Genomic DNA, 17,147 nt, shown 5'->3' on the forward strand with positions numbered 1-17,147 from the left:
ACTCAAACCAGTTCCAGGTTGGCTTTTCAAAAAGTGCCTATTGAAAACCAAAGCTGGGAAGCTGAAAGATGAAACTGTCTCTAGTCTGGGGTTAGGCTTCTGCTCTTTCTGGCTCCAGCAGCAAGGGGCTTCCTCTCTGAGGAAGTCTAACTCCCAGAATTATTCTGAGTGTTTCACAGTTCCATCTCTGTGACCTTTTGCAAAGGATGGTGGTCTTCCCCAGCCTTCCTTCTTATTTAAAAAAAAAATCTTTTAATTTCTCTTTTTTCCCCCTTTTCTAATGACTGAAACTTAAATACACAACATTAAAAAAAAACATGCCATAAACTTACATATTGAATTTTTTAAAAAATTATAAGAAAATAAAGCATGTCACGTGCACACAAGAACATAGGATTCAAAATTTAAAGCAACAAATTTCCATTTCAAGAAAGCCTATATAATAAGTGCTATCCATCCTGTTGGGAGCTCATTGTCTTTTCTTTACTTCCTTGTTAGTTTTCCTTTGTCCTCTATGCTGTATTTTTCACTTAGTTTCACCCCCCTCCCCATTTTCCCACAGAAGGCCACAATTAAGTGAGGATGTATTTATATGTAGACATAGATACATACATATGTACTTATATACTCATGCATACTTATAAACATACAGACAAATATGGATATAATACTTTCCCTAACAAATTCTTCTTCTGATCTTTATTTTTTTTTGTGCATATCTCTTAATTCCTATCCCTCCTAACGACTTTACTTCTACCCTTCACCTTGCCCCTACCTTGACCTAGTCCCCTCCCAGCATCCTTCCCTTATACTCCCATTCCCTTAAATCTAAACACAGTTCTATACCCGGATTTGACCTATCCCTTCACTCTCCCCTCTAAAAATCCCTCCCTTATCCTCCCATTCCCATTAATCTAAACACCCTTCTATAACCCTCCCTTTAACCTATTCCCTCTCCCTTCTCTAGCTATCCATCTCTTATCTTTTCCCATCTCCCTATCCCCTTAGCATTTTATTTCTTTCTGAATTTAGAAGACTTTTACACTCTTCTAGATATATATGTATTGTTCCCTCTTAATCCCATTCCCAAGGACAGTAGGCGTCTAGAACTAACAGCCTTCCTCCCCCATCTAATTCTTCTGTATTGATTCTTCCTCTCACACTTCATTTGTATAAAATAATTACCTTTTATAGCTGTTCCTATATGGTTTTACTTTTAAAAGTCGTATCATACTCAGGTCTATGCCAATCTTTCTTTTTTATTTTTAATTTTATTTTTATTTCATTTTGCTTTTTGGAGGGCAATTGGGGTTAAGTGACTTATCCAAGGTCACATGGCTAGTTTTTGTGTTAAGTGTCTGAGGTCGGATTTGAACTCAGGTACTCCTGACTCCAGGGCCAGTGCTCTATCCACTGTGCCACCTAGCCACCCCTATATGCCAATCTTTCTTACAGACTACTCAACTACTAATAACAATCTTAGACATACATTTTACACACATAAAAGGCAAATAATCTGTCCTTATTGAGTCCCTTGTAATTGATCTTTGTATATACCTTATATTTCCTTTGGCTCTTGTATATCAAATCTATTAAATTCAGATTTTTTTTTTTAACAAAGTCCTGAAAGTGTGACAGTTCATTAAATGTTCATTTTTTTTTTCCCATTCAGGACTATGCTTAGCTTTGCTGGGCATAATTTTAACCAGAACCCCAGTTCTTTTGCTCTTTGATATATAGTGTTCCAAGACCAGAGGTCTTTTGGTGTCACTACTTCTAGGTCTTCTGTAATTCTAATTGTGGCACTGCCATATTTAAATTGTTTTTTTTCCTTGTTGTTCGTTATATTTTATCTTTGAGCAGGGGGGTTCAGAATTTGACTATAATATTCCTCTGGGTTTTCCTCATGGGACCTCTTTTAGGTGGTGATTGGTGGATTTTTTCTCTTTCCACTTTCCCGTCTTGTTCTAATGCTTCAGGACAAATTTCTTTAATTATTCCTTGCATTACTGTATCAAGATACTTTTTTTGATCATAGTTTTCAGGTAGTTCAATTATTCTTAATTTTTCTCTTCTTGATCTGTTCTCCAAATAAATTGTTTTTCTTATGAGATGTTTCACATTCTCTTCTATTTTTTCATTCTTTATATTGTATTTTATTATTTCTTGATCTCTTATAACTTTGCTAGCTTCCCCTTGCCCAATTCTGATTTTCAAGGAGTCTTTTTCTTGCTTAAGATTCTGGATATCTTTTTCTTTTTCTTTTTTTGTTTAAGCAAGTGGGGTTATGTAACTTGTTCAAGGTTACACGGCCAGTTAATTTGTGTGGGTGCCAAGTATCTAAGGCCGGAACTGATCCCAGGTCTCCTGATGCCAGGGCCGGCACTCTTACTCACTGAACCATCTGACTGCCCCATGGATCTCTTTTTCTAATTGGTTGAATTTCTTTCCATAATCTTGTTTTTCTTAGATTGTTTTTTCTTTTTTTTTTTTTAGTTTTTCCTCAATCTCTCTCATTTGATTTTAAAAGTCTTTTTAAAGTTCTTCTACAAATTCTTTTTTGAGCAGGTGACCATTTGGCATTACTCTTTGGAGTAGAAGAGGGTTTCTTTGCTTCAGTATCCTCCTTTGAAGATGTACCCCAATCTTCTCTATTCCCATAGTAACTCTCTGTGGTTGAAATTTTTCTCCTTTGCCTGTGCATTAAAAAAAAATTGTAGTAGCTCAGTTTTTATAATTACCTCCAGTCCTGGGGTATTGGGGGTGATGCTTCTGGCCTCAGATCCTCCTTCAGCTCTCCCTTCTGACTTGGAACTGGAACCAAGACCTCCAACTTCCTGTAAGTGCCCACAGTCAGCAGTACTACTTCTGCAATCTCCGGTATTATGCTGGTTCCTTTCTCCCCCTCTGCTTCTTTGCAGCTCAGCTGGGTCTGGTGTTCCTTGTCAACAGAGCTTCCCTTGATCTTCTTGGGCTCAGAAGCCCAACTGCCCTCACTGTCCTAGGGGATAAGTTCCTGGGTTGGGGCCAAGGCAGCTTTCCAACTCAGCTAACCCCAGGGCTTGCAGCTTGTTCTTTAAGCAGACCTAGGACCTAGTCTGGAGGTGTTTACTCTTCACGCTGTGCAAACCTCATCCTGGGACTTTTCTTCAGATCTTCTCTGATTGCCCCAGGAAGAGCCCTGTTCTGCCTTTATTCTTATTTGTTTTTACTGCTTTATATTCACCCTGAGGTGTTATTTCATCTCTTTCCTAGGAGAAAATCTTCAGAGCTTGGAATTTTCTGACCTACTCCACCATCTTCCCAGAATCTACCTAATTTCTCTTTTTAAAATTGAATAAAAAAATTTAAATTCTAATTTAATTTCCCTTTAAAAATAATTTTTGAGTTCTAAATTTTCTCTCTTCTTCTCCCCTCTCTCATACTCATTAGGAAGACAAGAAATACAATGCTTATCATGTACACTAAGTGATGCAAAACATGTTTCCCATTAACCATGCTTTTGGGGGGGGGGTAGGGGAAAGCAAGAAAAATAAAGAGAAAAAATATTCTCCAATCAGCACTGAGAGTTTATCAGTTCTTTCTCTGGAGGGGGATAGAATTTTTCATCATGAGTCTTTGCAGTTGTCATGGATCATTGTATTTATCAGAGTTGCTAAGTCTTTCAGAGTAAATTTTCATGACAAATATTGCTGTTATTATGTACAACGTTCTCCTGCTTCTGTTCACTTTCACTCTGCAGTAGTTCATGTAAATCTAGGTTTTTCTGAAATCATCTTGCTCATCATTTCTTATTGCCAATAGTATTCCATCATAATCATATGCCAGAAATTGCTCAGTCATTCCCCTCAGTTTTCAATTCTTTGCCACTACCAGAAGAGCTGCTATAAATATTTTTGTACATGAGTCCTTTTTCTTTTTGTGTGATCTCTTTGGGGTATAGACCTAGTAGTGCTATTACGGGGTCAAAGGCAGTTTTGTTGCCCTTTGGGCATAATTCCAAATTGTTCTCCAGAATGGTTGGACTGATTCACAGCTCTACCAACAATGCATTAGCGTTAGACCAAAATCCACTCCACACCACTTTGTTATTTTTCTTTTTGGTCATTTTGGCCAACTGGTAGTATTGTGAAGAGAGTAAGAGCGAGACTGAGATCTGGGTTTTAGATAAATTTAGATGTGGATTTATTGATCAAGCGCATGACTAGAGTATACACTCAAATCAGGCAGCCCCTAATTGAGGTACAGGCAATGCTTATAAAGGCAAAAACCACAACTGGGGAGAAGAGCTAGCTTAAGCAATGACATACAGAAGCCAAGAACAGCCATTGGTTGGATCCCTAGCTCAGGGCTAATTTGGGAATCAGGGTGCAACATGTGACAGGGGTCCCTCCTAGAACAGGGTGGAGGGTACAGGGGGAGTGGAGTTCCCAGAACAGGCTGGGGTCATGGAACAGGCCAGGGTCATGTTCTGGGTGAAGGGTGTGGGGGACCCTGCTTGGTCAGAGTTCTGGGTGGAGGACCTTGCTGGGTCAGCATCCCAGAACAGGGTGGTCTCTTGCATGGGATAGACTTGTCCCATGATCTCTATACAGACTTGCACCATAATCCTTATACAAAATGCTGCTTCAAGGCTTATTGATTTAGGGAAGTATTAACTTAGGGAAAGATAAGGGAGCAGGGGACTTATGCCTTGGATAATTCACTTTTACCCAGGACTATGCCTTTATGCTGTTACAAGCAGTTATAGGGTTTAGGATAAAGACAAAGACAAATATAAAGGGGCTTAATGGTGGCTTAACAGTGGGCTCCAAATCAGGGGTCATGTGACTTGGGTTATGTTACAACAGTAGGTGTGAAAGGTTACTCAGAATTGTTTTAATATGCAATTCTCCACTAATGCTTCAGAGCACTTTTTTTTTTTTGCCTTTTGGAGGGCAATTGGGGTTAAGTAACTTGCCCAAGGTTACACGGCTAGTTGTTTTTTTTTTTTTTGTGGGTGTTAAGTGTCTGAGGCTGGAACCAAATGCGGGTCTTCCTGACTCCGGGGCCGGTGCTTTACTCACTGCACCACCTAGCCGCCTCCAGAGCATTTTTAATATGAGTACTGAAAACTTTCATTTCTTCTTTTGAAAACTGCCAATTTATCAATTGAGGAATGGTTCTTATTTTTAGAGATTTGGTTTCATTTTCTATATATTTGAGAAATGAAACCTTTATAAGAAAACAAACAAACTTGCTGTAAAATTTCCCTGCTAGTTTCCTGCTTTTCTTCCTATTTTAGTTGTATTGGTTTTGTTTGTGCAAAATCTTTTTAATTTAATGTAATAAAAATTATCCATTTTACCTTCCATGACCTTTTCCATCTCTTGTTTGATCATGAACTATACACTTATCCACAGTCAAAGGTTAAGTAACTTTCCCAGGGTCATACAACGATTCAGGGTCACTCTGAAGCAGTTCATATAAGTCTCTGAATTCTTCATATTCATCCCTACCTATGGCACAGTAATATTCCATTATATTCATATACCAGTTTGTTTCCCCATTTCCTAACTGATATATTCAGTTTTTGCTGTAAGGGACTTAGGCCATCTCCTGAAAGGGTTCCTCGCCTTCTGCAGGACTGGGGTCCCTAGTGACCTCAGGGCTGATGGTGATGCTACTGTTGGTGACTTTTGGGCCATACCAGCCAGCCCAGAACTGAGTATCTCTGCCTCCATGCTGGAAGTGGATGTAACAGACTTTTGGGGGGTAATTGGAGAATGTGTAGGAGACCTAAAAGAAACCAAAGGAACTAGTTAGTCATTTACTAGTGGCAAGCCCCAGCATGACTCTACCAAGTCCAGTCCTCTGGAAACAGCAGATGATGGGACTTGCAAACACGTAGAAAGTGGAAAATTAGGATTGGAACTCATGCAAATTCATTATTCTTTCCACTGCACCAAAGCTACCTTTGAAATGTGTATTTCCATATACAGAGTAAAACAGAACAAGGATGGTATATAGAACATGTCTCATGTAAAGCTGGCTTTTCTTTCTTTTTTTTGGGAGGGGTGTGAGGCAATTGGGGTTAAGTGATTTGCCCAGGTCACACGGCCAGTATGTGTCAATTGTTTGGCCAGATTTGAACTCAGATCTTCCTGACTCCAGGGACAGTACTCTATCCATTGTGCCACCTACCTGCCCCTGCTTTTCTTTTAAAATATGTAAATGAATTCATCATATAATTATCAAAGCTATTTTGAGGTCTAATCTTGATGGGCAAGGCAGGAGTTTTGCGGGAGAAGCTGAAATCAGAAAGCTTCAAGCAGCATTCTCTCCCCCTCTTCCCCCTCTCCCCTTTCCATCACCCCCACCATGTGGCCCCCTCCCAGGTCTTCCCTGACCTCTCTCCATTCGGCATCATTCCACTGCTCGATGTACACAGGGTCTGGCGTAAACTCAGCCAAGACCTCACGGTTATCTGACAACAGTTTCACACAGATCTGGTAGGTGCATCCACAGTCATTTCTGGCAGCAAACCTGTGGGCAGGAGAGTGATGGGGAGAAGGAAATTAAGGTGAAGACAAGGAAGGTTTTGGGCTTGAAGACAGTGACTAGGGATGGTGAGCTCTCTGAGCTCCTGAGCCACGTGCTTCCTGGGGCTCACAAACATACTCCAAAGTCCATTTGTCAGGTGCCCAGCTGGGCCTCTCCTGCTTCTTCACCCCTGACTGCACCAGATTCTAGTACTGAAGACATAGTTGCCAAGAGTAAATGAAGCTGAGCTGAACACCCCAGTGCAGCAGGGAACAGTCTTTTGTCCCAATAGAGCAAACCTATACTCATCATCAAACTCATAGAAACAGGGAAAGAGGCTGGAATCTACTGCTTAAAGAGATGAGCTCTCCAAGACCTATATATTTGGAGTTGTTGTTGTTTTGGAAGGCAATTGGGGTTAAGTGACTTGCCCAAGGTCACATGGCTTGTAAGTGTTAAGTGTCTGAGGCTGGATTTGAACTCAGGTCCTCCTGACTCCAGGACCAATGCTCTATTCACTGTGCCACCTAGCTGCCCCAAGACCTATGTATTTGACACAGGTCCAGTGTTGGGACTTCCCTGGAAGGACCTGTTATATCCTCTTATATCTAGGAATAGAGCTGGTCCCCTCGAAAAGGGGGTGAGCTCCATCTTTTGGAGGAAAGATGAACTGTGAAACATAGCAAGCTGAAAGTCTAGGACCCACAACCTGGCAGCAGAGCAGAAAGAGACCTGGAAGGCCTGCTTGGCTTTCATAGGACCCTAGCACTAGTGCTGGAAGGACACTTCAGGGTCCCCTAGTCCAACCCCCTCATTTTCACATGAAGAAGCTGAGGATCAGAGAGATGTAGTGAGTTGCTCAAGATCTAAAAGGTAGCAAGTGGTAGACGATCATTGAAACTGAGGACCCTGAGTCTAGGTCCAGCCTTCTTTCTATTGTATCTCAAAATCTTGTCACTGCTATACTCTATGAGCTTGGGCAAGCCACTGAATGGGTTTTCAGTTCACCCATCTAAAAAATGAGAAGTGCTATTTCTTCACAAGATTATGGTGAGGATGAAGCTCCTCACAGATGTGAGCATGTCCTCCCTTCCCCCAGGCTCCAGATTGACTCACCAGTCCTTGATCATGATGTCTGGCCTCACTGTGTCCATCAACTCCTTCCAATACCCATTGGCTTTCAGGTCTACCAGCTGAGACTTGAGGCAGGTACTGGGGAGACATGAGAAGGTTTTCAGTCCCAGGTCTTCTTATTAGTGGGTAACACCCTTCCCCATGGTGGAAGACATAATTTCTGGATAATTAATAATTTTATTAATCATGCCAGCAGATAACTAAGAAAAGGACTAAGTGGCATTCTAAAATGCCAAAGACCCCTCATGGAACCGACTCAAAGCTTTTATGCCTTTAGAAGAGTGGGTGTTCCTGAGGGTAGTAATCAACTCTGATTGATTAACAATTAATGAGAAGAATATTATAATGAGAGGTGGGCCTATTCTAGTAACAGACTGGGGAACTTGGCTCTGATCATTGAATTCTGGACAAAGTGACTTACCTCTTATTCAGACTATGCCATATATGGCAACAAAAGGGGATCCAAGTCTGCTCCAACCTGATTGAGTGGAACACAATGGGCCAGAATTCACCTGAGATTAAATTCTTTGTATGGCTCTGAGAGGGGCAATAACTCCATCTAGATAAGATAGTCTAGGTGGGGCAAATTTTTGGGAAAAGTCAGAGATGTCCCTGATAATTTGTTATTTAATAATCATTTCTCTCACCAGGTGACTGAACAATCTTCAGTCAGATTTAGAGCTGTAATCATTCCTCCCATCCCTATTCCAGCAATGGACACAATGCATGAGTCTCTCTCCCCCTCCTCTCTCTGTCTCCCTCTCTCTCTCCCTCTTTCTCTCTCCTCTCTCTCCCTCTATCTCCCTCACACTCTCTCCCCTTCTCTTTTTCATTCTCTGCATCTCACCCCCCTCCCTCCACAATCTATGTCTGTCTGTCTCTCCCCACACCCCTTCAGTAAGGAGCCAACTCAAAGAAGTTGATCCTGAATCCATTTCTTCTTCCCCTCTGCCCTTTCACAGGTTCCTAGGAACTTTTTAGTAACTATAGTTGATCAATACACAGCAGAGCCAGTATAGTATAGTAGCCAGGGAGCCAGTCTTGAAGCCAGGAAGGTCTTGGTTCCAGTCCCTCTTCTGACTCACATCATGTGACCCTGGGCAAGTCCCTTCACCCCTCATTGCTTCTGACAATTCTCAAAACCTCTGAGTTTCAGAGAAGGTGCTGATTTGTATTGGAAGAGGGAGTTCTATATGCTGATGAAAGTATAGAACTGATTCTTTTCCCTATTTATGTAGCAATTTACACTGAACCGAGTAAACTGCACCACCTGCCTCATCTGAGCCTCAAAACAGCCCTTTGGGGTTGGTAGTATGAGTGTTATTATTTCTATTTTACAGATGGAGAAACTGAGGCTCAGATAAATGAGGCCAGTGAATTATCCAAGATCACACATTTACTAGGTGAAAGAGATTCAAAGCCAGGTCCTTTATCTTCAGATCCAGTGATCTTCCTACTCCTCATGCAGTGAGCATTCCTAACAGGTCACCTGAACCATTCTCTCAAATAAGGGCTGGTGATTTGGGGAGTAGCAAAGGGAGGGGTGTCTGGGAATATTCATAAGACTCTAGAACTTCCATGGGCTTCAGCATAGCCCCAAGCAAATAGGCAACCCCCATGGGCCAGACCTTCATGTGCTTCAGCACAGCCTTGGGCAAACAGGCAACCTCCAGAGTCAGATAACCATGTGACTCAGTGTAGCCCTGGGGAAACACAGAAATACCCCACCAGCCTCAGCACATGCCAAACCCTAGCACTAAGACCCTGTCGCAACACCATGTATGTTGCTGGATCCCTAGGGCCTCCAGTAGCACCAGCCAACTTGAACCCAGACCTTTAGCAAAACACTAGACACCAGGGTCCCCTGTGGGCCTCAGAGTCATATCAGTGCAGCTCCAGGTAAATTTTAGGGGTCTGCAGCCCCTGGCACAAGGAACCTTCCATCATGGGAGCAGAGTTCAAATTTAAAAAGAAAGGAAAAACCAAAAAAGACGAGCAAACAACAAAAATAATCAGACCATAGAAATTTACTATGGTGACAGGGAAGATTACGACACAAAACTCCCAAGAAGAAAACAAAAATGTCAAAACACTTATCGGCAAAATTCAAAGAAAAACAGGTGGTCTCAAGCCCAGAAAGAACTCGTGGAAGAGCTCAAAAAGGAGCTTAAAAATCATATTAGAGAGATAGAAGAAAAATTGGGAAAAGAAATGAGAATAACGTAAGAGAATTATGAAAAAGGGTCAACAGTTTGGAAAAAGAAAACAATTGCTTAAAAAGTAGAAGCAGCCAAATGGAAAGAAACAGAAATCCAACAAAGAAAGCAACTCCTTAAAAAGTAAAATTGGTCAATGGAAAAGGAAATACAAAAGCTAACTGAAGAAAACAATTCTCTAAAAGTTAGAATTGGGCAAGTGGAAACTAATAACTCTATGAGACATCAAGAATCAATCAAGGGGAGGCTAGGTGGCACAGTAAATACAGCACCAGGCCTGGAGTCAGGAGCACCTGAGTTCAAATCTGGCCTCAGACACAACACAAACACACAAAAAAACTAGCTCTGTGACCTTGGGCAAGTCACTTAACCCCAATTGCCTTACCTTCTCCCACTTCAAAAAGCAAAAAAAAAAAAAAAAAAAAAAAGAATCCATCAAAAAAATTCAAAAGAATGAAAAAATGGAAGAAAATGCAAAATACCTTATTAGAGAAGCAACTGACCTGGAAAATGCATTGAGGAGAGATCATGTCAGTATCATTGAACTACCTGAAAACCATAATCAAAAGGAGGACCTGAAGAGCATCTTTCAAGAAATTATCAAGGAAAACTGCCCTGATATCCTGGAACCAAAGGGCAAAATAGACATTGAAAGAATTCATCAATCACCTCAGGATTGATGGTGGAAATCAGGAAAGAGATCTGAAAATAAAAACTTCAAGGAACATTATAGCTAAATTACAGAACTATTAAATGAAAAAAAAAATCCTGCAAATGACCAGAAAGAAACAATTAAAACACTGGGAAGTCACAATCAGTATTAAACAGGACTTAGCAGCAGTAATAGTAAAGGACTGGAGGTGATGGAACATGATATTCCAGAAGGCAAAGGAGATAGGACTATAACCAAGAATCATTTACTCAACAAAATTAACATTCAATGGGAAAAAATAGTCATTCATTGAAGCAAATTTCAGTCTTTCATGAGGGGAAGACCAGAATTGAACAAAATATTTGACCTACAATATCAAGGCCCAAGAGGAGCCTAAAAAAGCAAAAAGGGAAAAAGAAAACTTAAAGGATTTGATGGAGCTGAACTCCATTGTTCATCCCTACATGGAAAGATGAAACTTGTAATTCTTTTGTTTTGTTTTTTGCTTTTTTGGAGGGAGAACGTAGGGCGATTGGGGTTAAGTGACTTGCCCAAGGCTAAACAGTTAGCTTTTGTGCGTGTATGTGTGTTAAGTTTCTGAGGCCAGACTTGAACTCAGGTCCTCCTGACTCCAAGGCCAGTGCTCTACTCACTGTGCCACCTAGCCACCCTGATACTTGTAATTCTTAAAAATTGTACCACTAATAGTACATCTAGAAGGAATATACATAGACAAAGGGTATGGATATAAGGTGAATTTGAGGGAATGACATTAAAAATAATAACTAAGGAATGAGAAAGAGGAGTACACAGAATGCAGAAGGAAGCAAGAGGTAGAATGAAGTAAATTATTTCACATGAAAGGGTACAAAAAACCTTACAGTAGAGAGAAAGATGGGAGGGTGGGCAATGAGCATTACTTGAACCTTACTCTCATCAGTATTGGCTCAAAGTAGGAATAATAAACACAGTCAGTTGAATATAGAAATCGATTCTTACCTAACAGGGAAATAAGAGGGTAGGAGATTAAATAAAGAGGCAGGAGACTGACAGAAAGGAGAGCATATCAGGGGAAATGGAAGACAGAAGCAAAACACTGGTGAAGAAGGAAAGGGTGAAAGGATAGTGAGGACAAACTAGGAAGGAGGGAGCTACACAAGTAGTAATCAAAACTGAATGTGAATGGGATGAACTCTCCCATAAAATGGAAGTGGATAGCAGAGTGGATCAAAAACCAGAATCCTACAATATGTTGTTTACAAGAAACACACAAGGGGTGGAGTCAAGATAGCAGAGTGGAAACAGGACTTCCTAGTGGCTCCCACTCCCACCTCCTTCAATTCATGTAAAAAATGACTCTAGACAAACTTTGGAGCTACAGAACCCACAAAATGACAGAGAGAAGCTAACCTCCCACTGAAGACAGCCAGGCAGGCCAGCAGGAAGGGGCCAGGGCAGCCCTCTGGGAGCCATGCCCAGCCCTGCACAAGCCCTAGGTTTTAGCCTCTGGGAGGCTACAACCAGCCCCTGGCTAGAGGGACTTCAGATCACCAGCAGCTGTGGCAGTTTCCAGAATTATCAACCCATAGATGCCAAAGACAAAGTGAGAGGTCAGTGGGATCTGGTAGATCAGGAGTGCAGTCAGGCCTTTATCCCCTGGAGGGAGAAGCTGCTGAGGCGCAGTCGCCACCACATGGCAGCTTCAGCTCCTGGCTTGCAGATTGTAGGGGAACCAAGCAACCAGTTTGAGGGTAATTGCTCTTGCTTTAACCTGGTTGGATGTGGACCACTGTCTAGATTGGAGGTCCTAGGGTGCATGACCAGCTTGCCAGAACATTGTGGAGGCTCCAGCAGCTGCAAAACACCCAGCAATTTGGACAAATCTCCCCCCTCTGGTAGCACAGTTCTACTGTGGCCAAAAGCTCAAAAGTCAAGTAATTGACTAGCAACATCAGCAAGCAAAGGAAACAAAGCAAGCAGAGCAATCCAACTTTACACTGCTATTTTGGGGACAAAAAGGATCAAAGCATGGAACAGGAGGAAGACAATGAAGTTAGAACTTCTGCACCAAAAGCTTCCAAGAAAAACATGAGTTGGTTACAGGGCATAGAGGAGCTTAAGAAGGATTCTGAAAACCAAATAATAGAAATGGAGGAAAAATTGGGAAGAGAAATGAGAACGATGCAAGAAAATTATGAAATGAGAGTCAACAACCTGACTGAAAAAAATAACACCTTAAAAAATAGATTGACTCAAATGGCAAAAGAGGCTCAAAAAGACAGTGAGGAGAAGAATGCCTTAAAAAGCCAAATTTGCCGGATGGAAAAAGAATCTCAAAGGATCACTGAAGAAAATCATTCCTTCAGAATTAGATTGGAGCAAATGGAAGCTAGTGACTTTAAGAGAAATCAAGATACTATTAAACAGATCCAAACAAATGAAAAAATAGAAGGCAATGTGAAATATCTCATTGGGAAAACCACTAACCTAGAAAATAGATCCAGGAGAGATAATTTAAAAATTATTGGACTACCTGAAAGCCATGATCAAAGAAAGAACCTAGAAATCATCCTTCAAGAAATTCTCAAGGAAAATTGCCCTGATGTTTTATAACCAGAGGGCAAAATAGAGATTGAAAGAATCTACCAATCACCTCCTGAAAAAGATCCCCAAAAGAAAACTCCTAGGAATGTTATAGCCAGGTCCCAGAATTCCCAGATAAAGGAAAAAATATTACAAGGAGCCAGGAAGAAACAATTTGAATATTGTGGAAACAAAATCAGTATAACACAGGATCTGGCAGCTTAAACACTGAGGGAGCAAAGGGCTTGGAATATGATATTCCAGAGGGCAAAGGAGCTGGGATTGAAACCAAGAATCACCTATCCAGCAAAACTGAGTATCATGTTTCAGGGGAAAATATGGTTATTCAATGGAATAGAGGACTTTCAAAATTCTTGATGAAAAAACTAGAGTTGAATAGAAAATTTGACATTCAGATATAAGAAGCAAGAGAAGCATGAGAAGGTAAATAGGGAAAAGAAATCATAAGGAACTTATCAAAGTTGAACTATTTACATTCCTACTTGGAAAAACGATAATTGTAACTAATGAAACTTTTCTCAGTACGAGAATAGTTGAAGGGAATAGAAATGTGTGTGTGTGTGTGTATGTCTATATAGGAGGGTATATGGGTGTATGAATACATATGTGAGTGTGTGTATACATATGTACAGGTATACATAGATAGAGGGCACAGGTCCAATTTAATAGGAAGGGATGATACTTAAAAAGTGAATTTAAATGGTGAAAGAGGAATATAATGAGAGGAGAAGCGGAGAGACAGAAAGAGGTAAACTATCTCATATAGAAGGGGCAAGGGAAAATGGTTACAATGGAGGGGAAGAACAAGAAGGCAAAAGGGAATGGGTCAACCTTATTCTCATAGAATTTGGCTTAGGGAGGGAATGACATACACATTAAATAGGGTATGTCACCTTACAGGAGAGTAGGGGGGAAGGAGATGAAAGGGGGATGATGGAAGGGAGGGCAAGTTGGGGGGAGGGTAGTTAGAAGCACACACTTTTGAAAAGGGACAGGATCAAAGTAGAGAATAGAACAAGTGGAAGTTGGTATAGGATGGAAGGAAATATAGTCAGTCTTTTACAATCTATCCACTATGGAAATGTTTTGCATAGTTACACATGTACAACCTATATTGAATTGCTTATCTTCCCAATAAGGGTGGGTGATGAGGGAGGAAGGGAATGAATCTGGAATTCAAAGTTTTAAAATCAAATGTTTAATAAATATATATATATATGTATATATATGTGTATATATATATACACTATTATTAATGTTATTTTGCATGTAACATGGAAATAAGATATACAGGCACTGGGGCATAGAGATCCATTGTGCCCTACTGGAAAATCGGAGGGGGGATGGGGGAAGATATGGGAGAGAGCAGTTTGGAGAAGGGGATATCCAGTGGGATCACTATTTTGGGGTGGTGGGTAGGGGAAAAATGGGGAGAAAATTTGTAACTCAAAATCTTGCAGAAATGAATGATGTAAAGTAGAAGTTAATAAAACATTTGATAAAGTAAAAAAAAAAAAGACACACAGAGACAGAGTAAAAATGAGTGGCTAGAGTAGAACCTATTATGCTTCAGCTGAAGTAAAAAAAAAAGCAGGGGTAGCCATCCTGATCTCAGTCAAAGCAATAGCAAAAATAGACCAATTAAAAGAAATAAGGAAAAAAAAAACCTACATCTTGCTAAAAGGTACCACAGACAATGAAGTAATATCAATACTAAACATAGATAAACTGGTATAGCATCCGAATTCTTTTTTTTCTTTTTTTTTTAAAGTCAATTAGGGTTAAGTAACTTGCCCAAGGTTACAAGGCCAGTTTTTTTGTGTGGGTGTTAAGCATCTGAGGCCGGAACAGATCCCGTGTCCTTCCAACTCTGGGGCTGGCACTCTTACTTACTGTGCCACCTATCCGCCCCAGCATCCAAATTCTTAAAGGAGAAGTTAAGTGAGTTACAGGTTCATAACTGAACAAGAGATACACAGCATTAAAAATGTAAAATAGATAATTTTGATTATATTAAATTAAAAAACTTTTGCACAAACTCAATGCAACCAAGATTAAAAAGGAAGCAGGAAGCTGTAAAACAATCTTTACAACAAATGTCTCTGATAACGATTTCATTTCTCAAATATATAGAGAACTGAATTTGCAAGAAGAGAAGCCATTTGGGGCAGCTAGGTGTGGCAGTGAATAGAGCACTGGCCCTGGACTCAGGAGGACCTAAATTCAAATCTGACCTCAGACACTTAACACTTACTGTTTGACCTTTAGCAAGTCACTTAACCCCAATTGCCCTGCCTTCCCTCCCCTTGCAAAAAAAAAAATTCCCCAATTGATAAATGGTCAAAGGATATGGACAAATAGTTTTCAGGTGAAGAAATCAAAGCTATATATAACCATATAAAGAAGTGCTCTAAATCACTTTGGATTAGAGAATGCATATTAAAATAACTCTATGGTGCCACCTCACCCTATCAGATTGGCTAACATGACAAAAAGCAAAATAATAAATGTTAGCAAGAATGTGAGAAAATTGAGATGCTAATGCACTGTTGGAGTTGTGAACTGATCCAACCATTCTGGAGAGCAATATGGAATTATGCCCAAAGGGCAACCAAACTCTGAATACTCTTTGATCCAGCAATACCACTACTAGGTCTGTATCCCAAAGAGATCATAAGGGAAAAGGATCTACCTGTGCAAAAATATTTATAGTAACCCTTTCTGTGGTAGCAAAATACTGGAAATTTAGGGGATGCCTATCAATTGGGGAATGACTGAACAAGTTGTCATTTATGAATACAATGGAATACTATTGTGTAATAAGAAATGATGAACAGGTAGATTTCAGAAAAACCTGGAAAGATTTGTATGAACTGATGCAAAGTGAAAAGAGCAGAATCAGGAAAACATAGTACACAGTATCAGCAACATTGTATAAGGATCAACTATGAATAACTGAGCTCTTTTCAGCAACACAATTATCCAAGACAAGTGCAAAGGACTCATGAAGTAAAATGCTATCCACATCCAGGTAAAGAACTGCTGGACTCTGAATGCAGATTGAAGCATTTTTTTTTCACTTAGTTTATACTCTTTTGTGGTTTTTTTCCCCTTTGGATCTATTTCTTCTTTCACAGCTGTGACTAATATGCAAATGTGTTCTACATGATAGCATATATATAACCTCTACCAAACTGTCTACCATCTTAGGAAAAGGGGAGGAGAGGGAGGGTGGGAGAAAAATTTGGAACTCAAAATCTTGTAAAAATGAATGCTAAAAATTGTCTTGACATGTAATTGGGGAAAAAATAAAATACTATTTAAAGAAGAAGGAAGTTCCTTAAAAAAAGGGAGAAGTAATATAAAGACAATAGACTAAGTGTTCTCTAAGGTTCCTTTCAGCATTAAATCCTATGATGCTGGGATTTTTATTTCAGACTTTGAAAATCTCTTCTCCATTAGGCAGGAAGGCCTTTGGCTCAGTCTCCAAGCACTTTTCTCAAGTATTGTAACTCAGCTACCCAAAGATCCCCCAATGCATCCTGCCCTGGTGTAATGGGAATGCAAATTTGGAAGATCTTCCCTGCCCCTAGGCTAAAGTGTACCTGAAGCCTGGGGTGAGAGGCTTGTTTTTCAGTAGATACTTTTTGATTGGCCAGTGGGTCCAAAAGGTTGTTACATTCTCTGAGCCAGGAGAAGGCTATATAAGCCCTGATTTGAGGCTTTGTTTTGGGGGCTCACTTTGAGAAGTGTTCTGTGATTTGATCTGTATTCTGGGAAGCCGTTGTCCAGAGCCCCCCCGGCTTTGAAAAAACCCAGATATTGAAACCCAGATGTTGACTGGATATGGATGTAATGGTTGGACAGTTTGAAATCTGTCTACTAGATCTGTTTCTGTCTTGATAATTCCGTCTGTGTACTTTGAGGTTCGGGGTGCTGACCTTTTCCCCTGAACAAGGTAAATGATATATGTCTGACTGATTAAAGTAAGCTTGTTAACCCATTTTGAGTTGCTTTCC

At 40.3% G+C, this 17,147-nt stretch overlaps 1 protein-coding gene across 3 annotated transcripts in view; it reads right to left on the reverse strand.

Annotated features, from left to right (window-relative positions):
• Positions 1-335: 335 nt before the first annotated feature.
• The window catches only part of LOC138154453 (F-box only protein 44-like), a 47,363-nt gene continuing 30,551 nt past the window's right edge, over positions 336-17,147 (reverse strand). For all 3 annotated transcript variants that reach the window (XM_069079247.1, XM_069079246.1, XM_069079248.1), the window contains exons 4-6: positions 7,639-7,734; positions 6,390-6,525; positions 336-5,778 (exon numbers count right to left, since the gene is read on the reverse strand). In XM_069079247.1, the coding sequence (XP_068935348.1) occupies positions 5,587-5,778; positions 6,390-6,525; positions 7,639-7,734 (424 nt within the window). In that variant the 3' untranslated portion in view covers positions 336-5,586. The remainder of the gene's footprint in view (positions 5,779-6,389; positions 6,526-7,638; positions 7,735-17,147) is intronic.

This window comes from Petaurus breviceps, unplaced genomic scaffold (assembly GCF_028583685.1).
Source record: "Petaurus breviceps papuanus isolate PSGF00001 unplaced genomic scaffold, PetGlider_PUasm1.0 91041, whole genome shotgun sequence".
Lineage (NCBI taxonomy): Eukaryota > Metazoa > Chordata > Mammalia > Diprotodontia > Petauridae > Petaurus > Petaurus breviceps.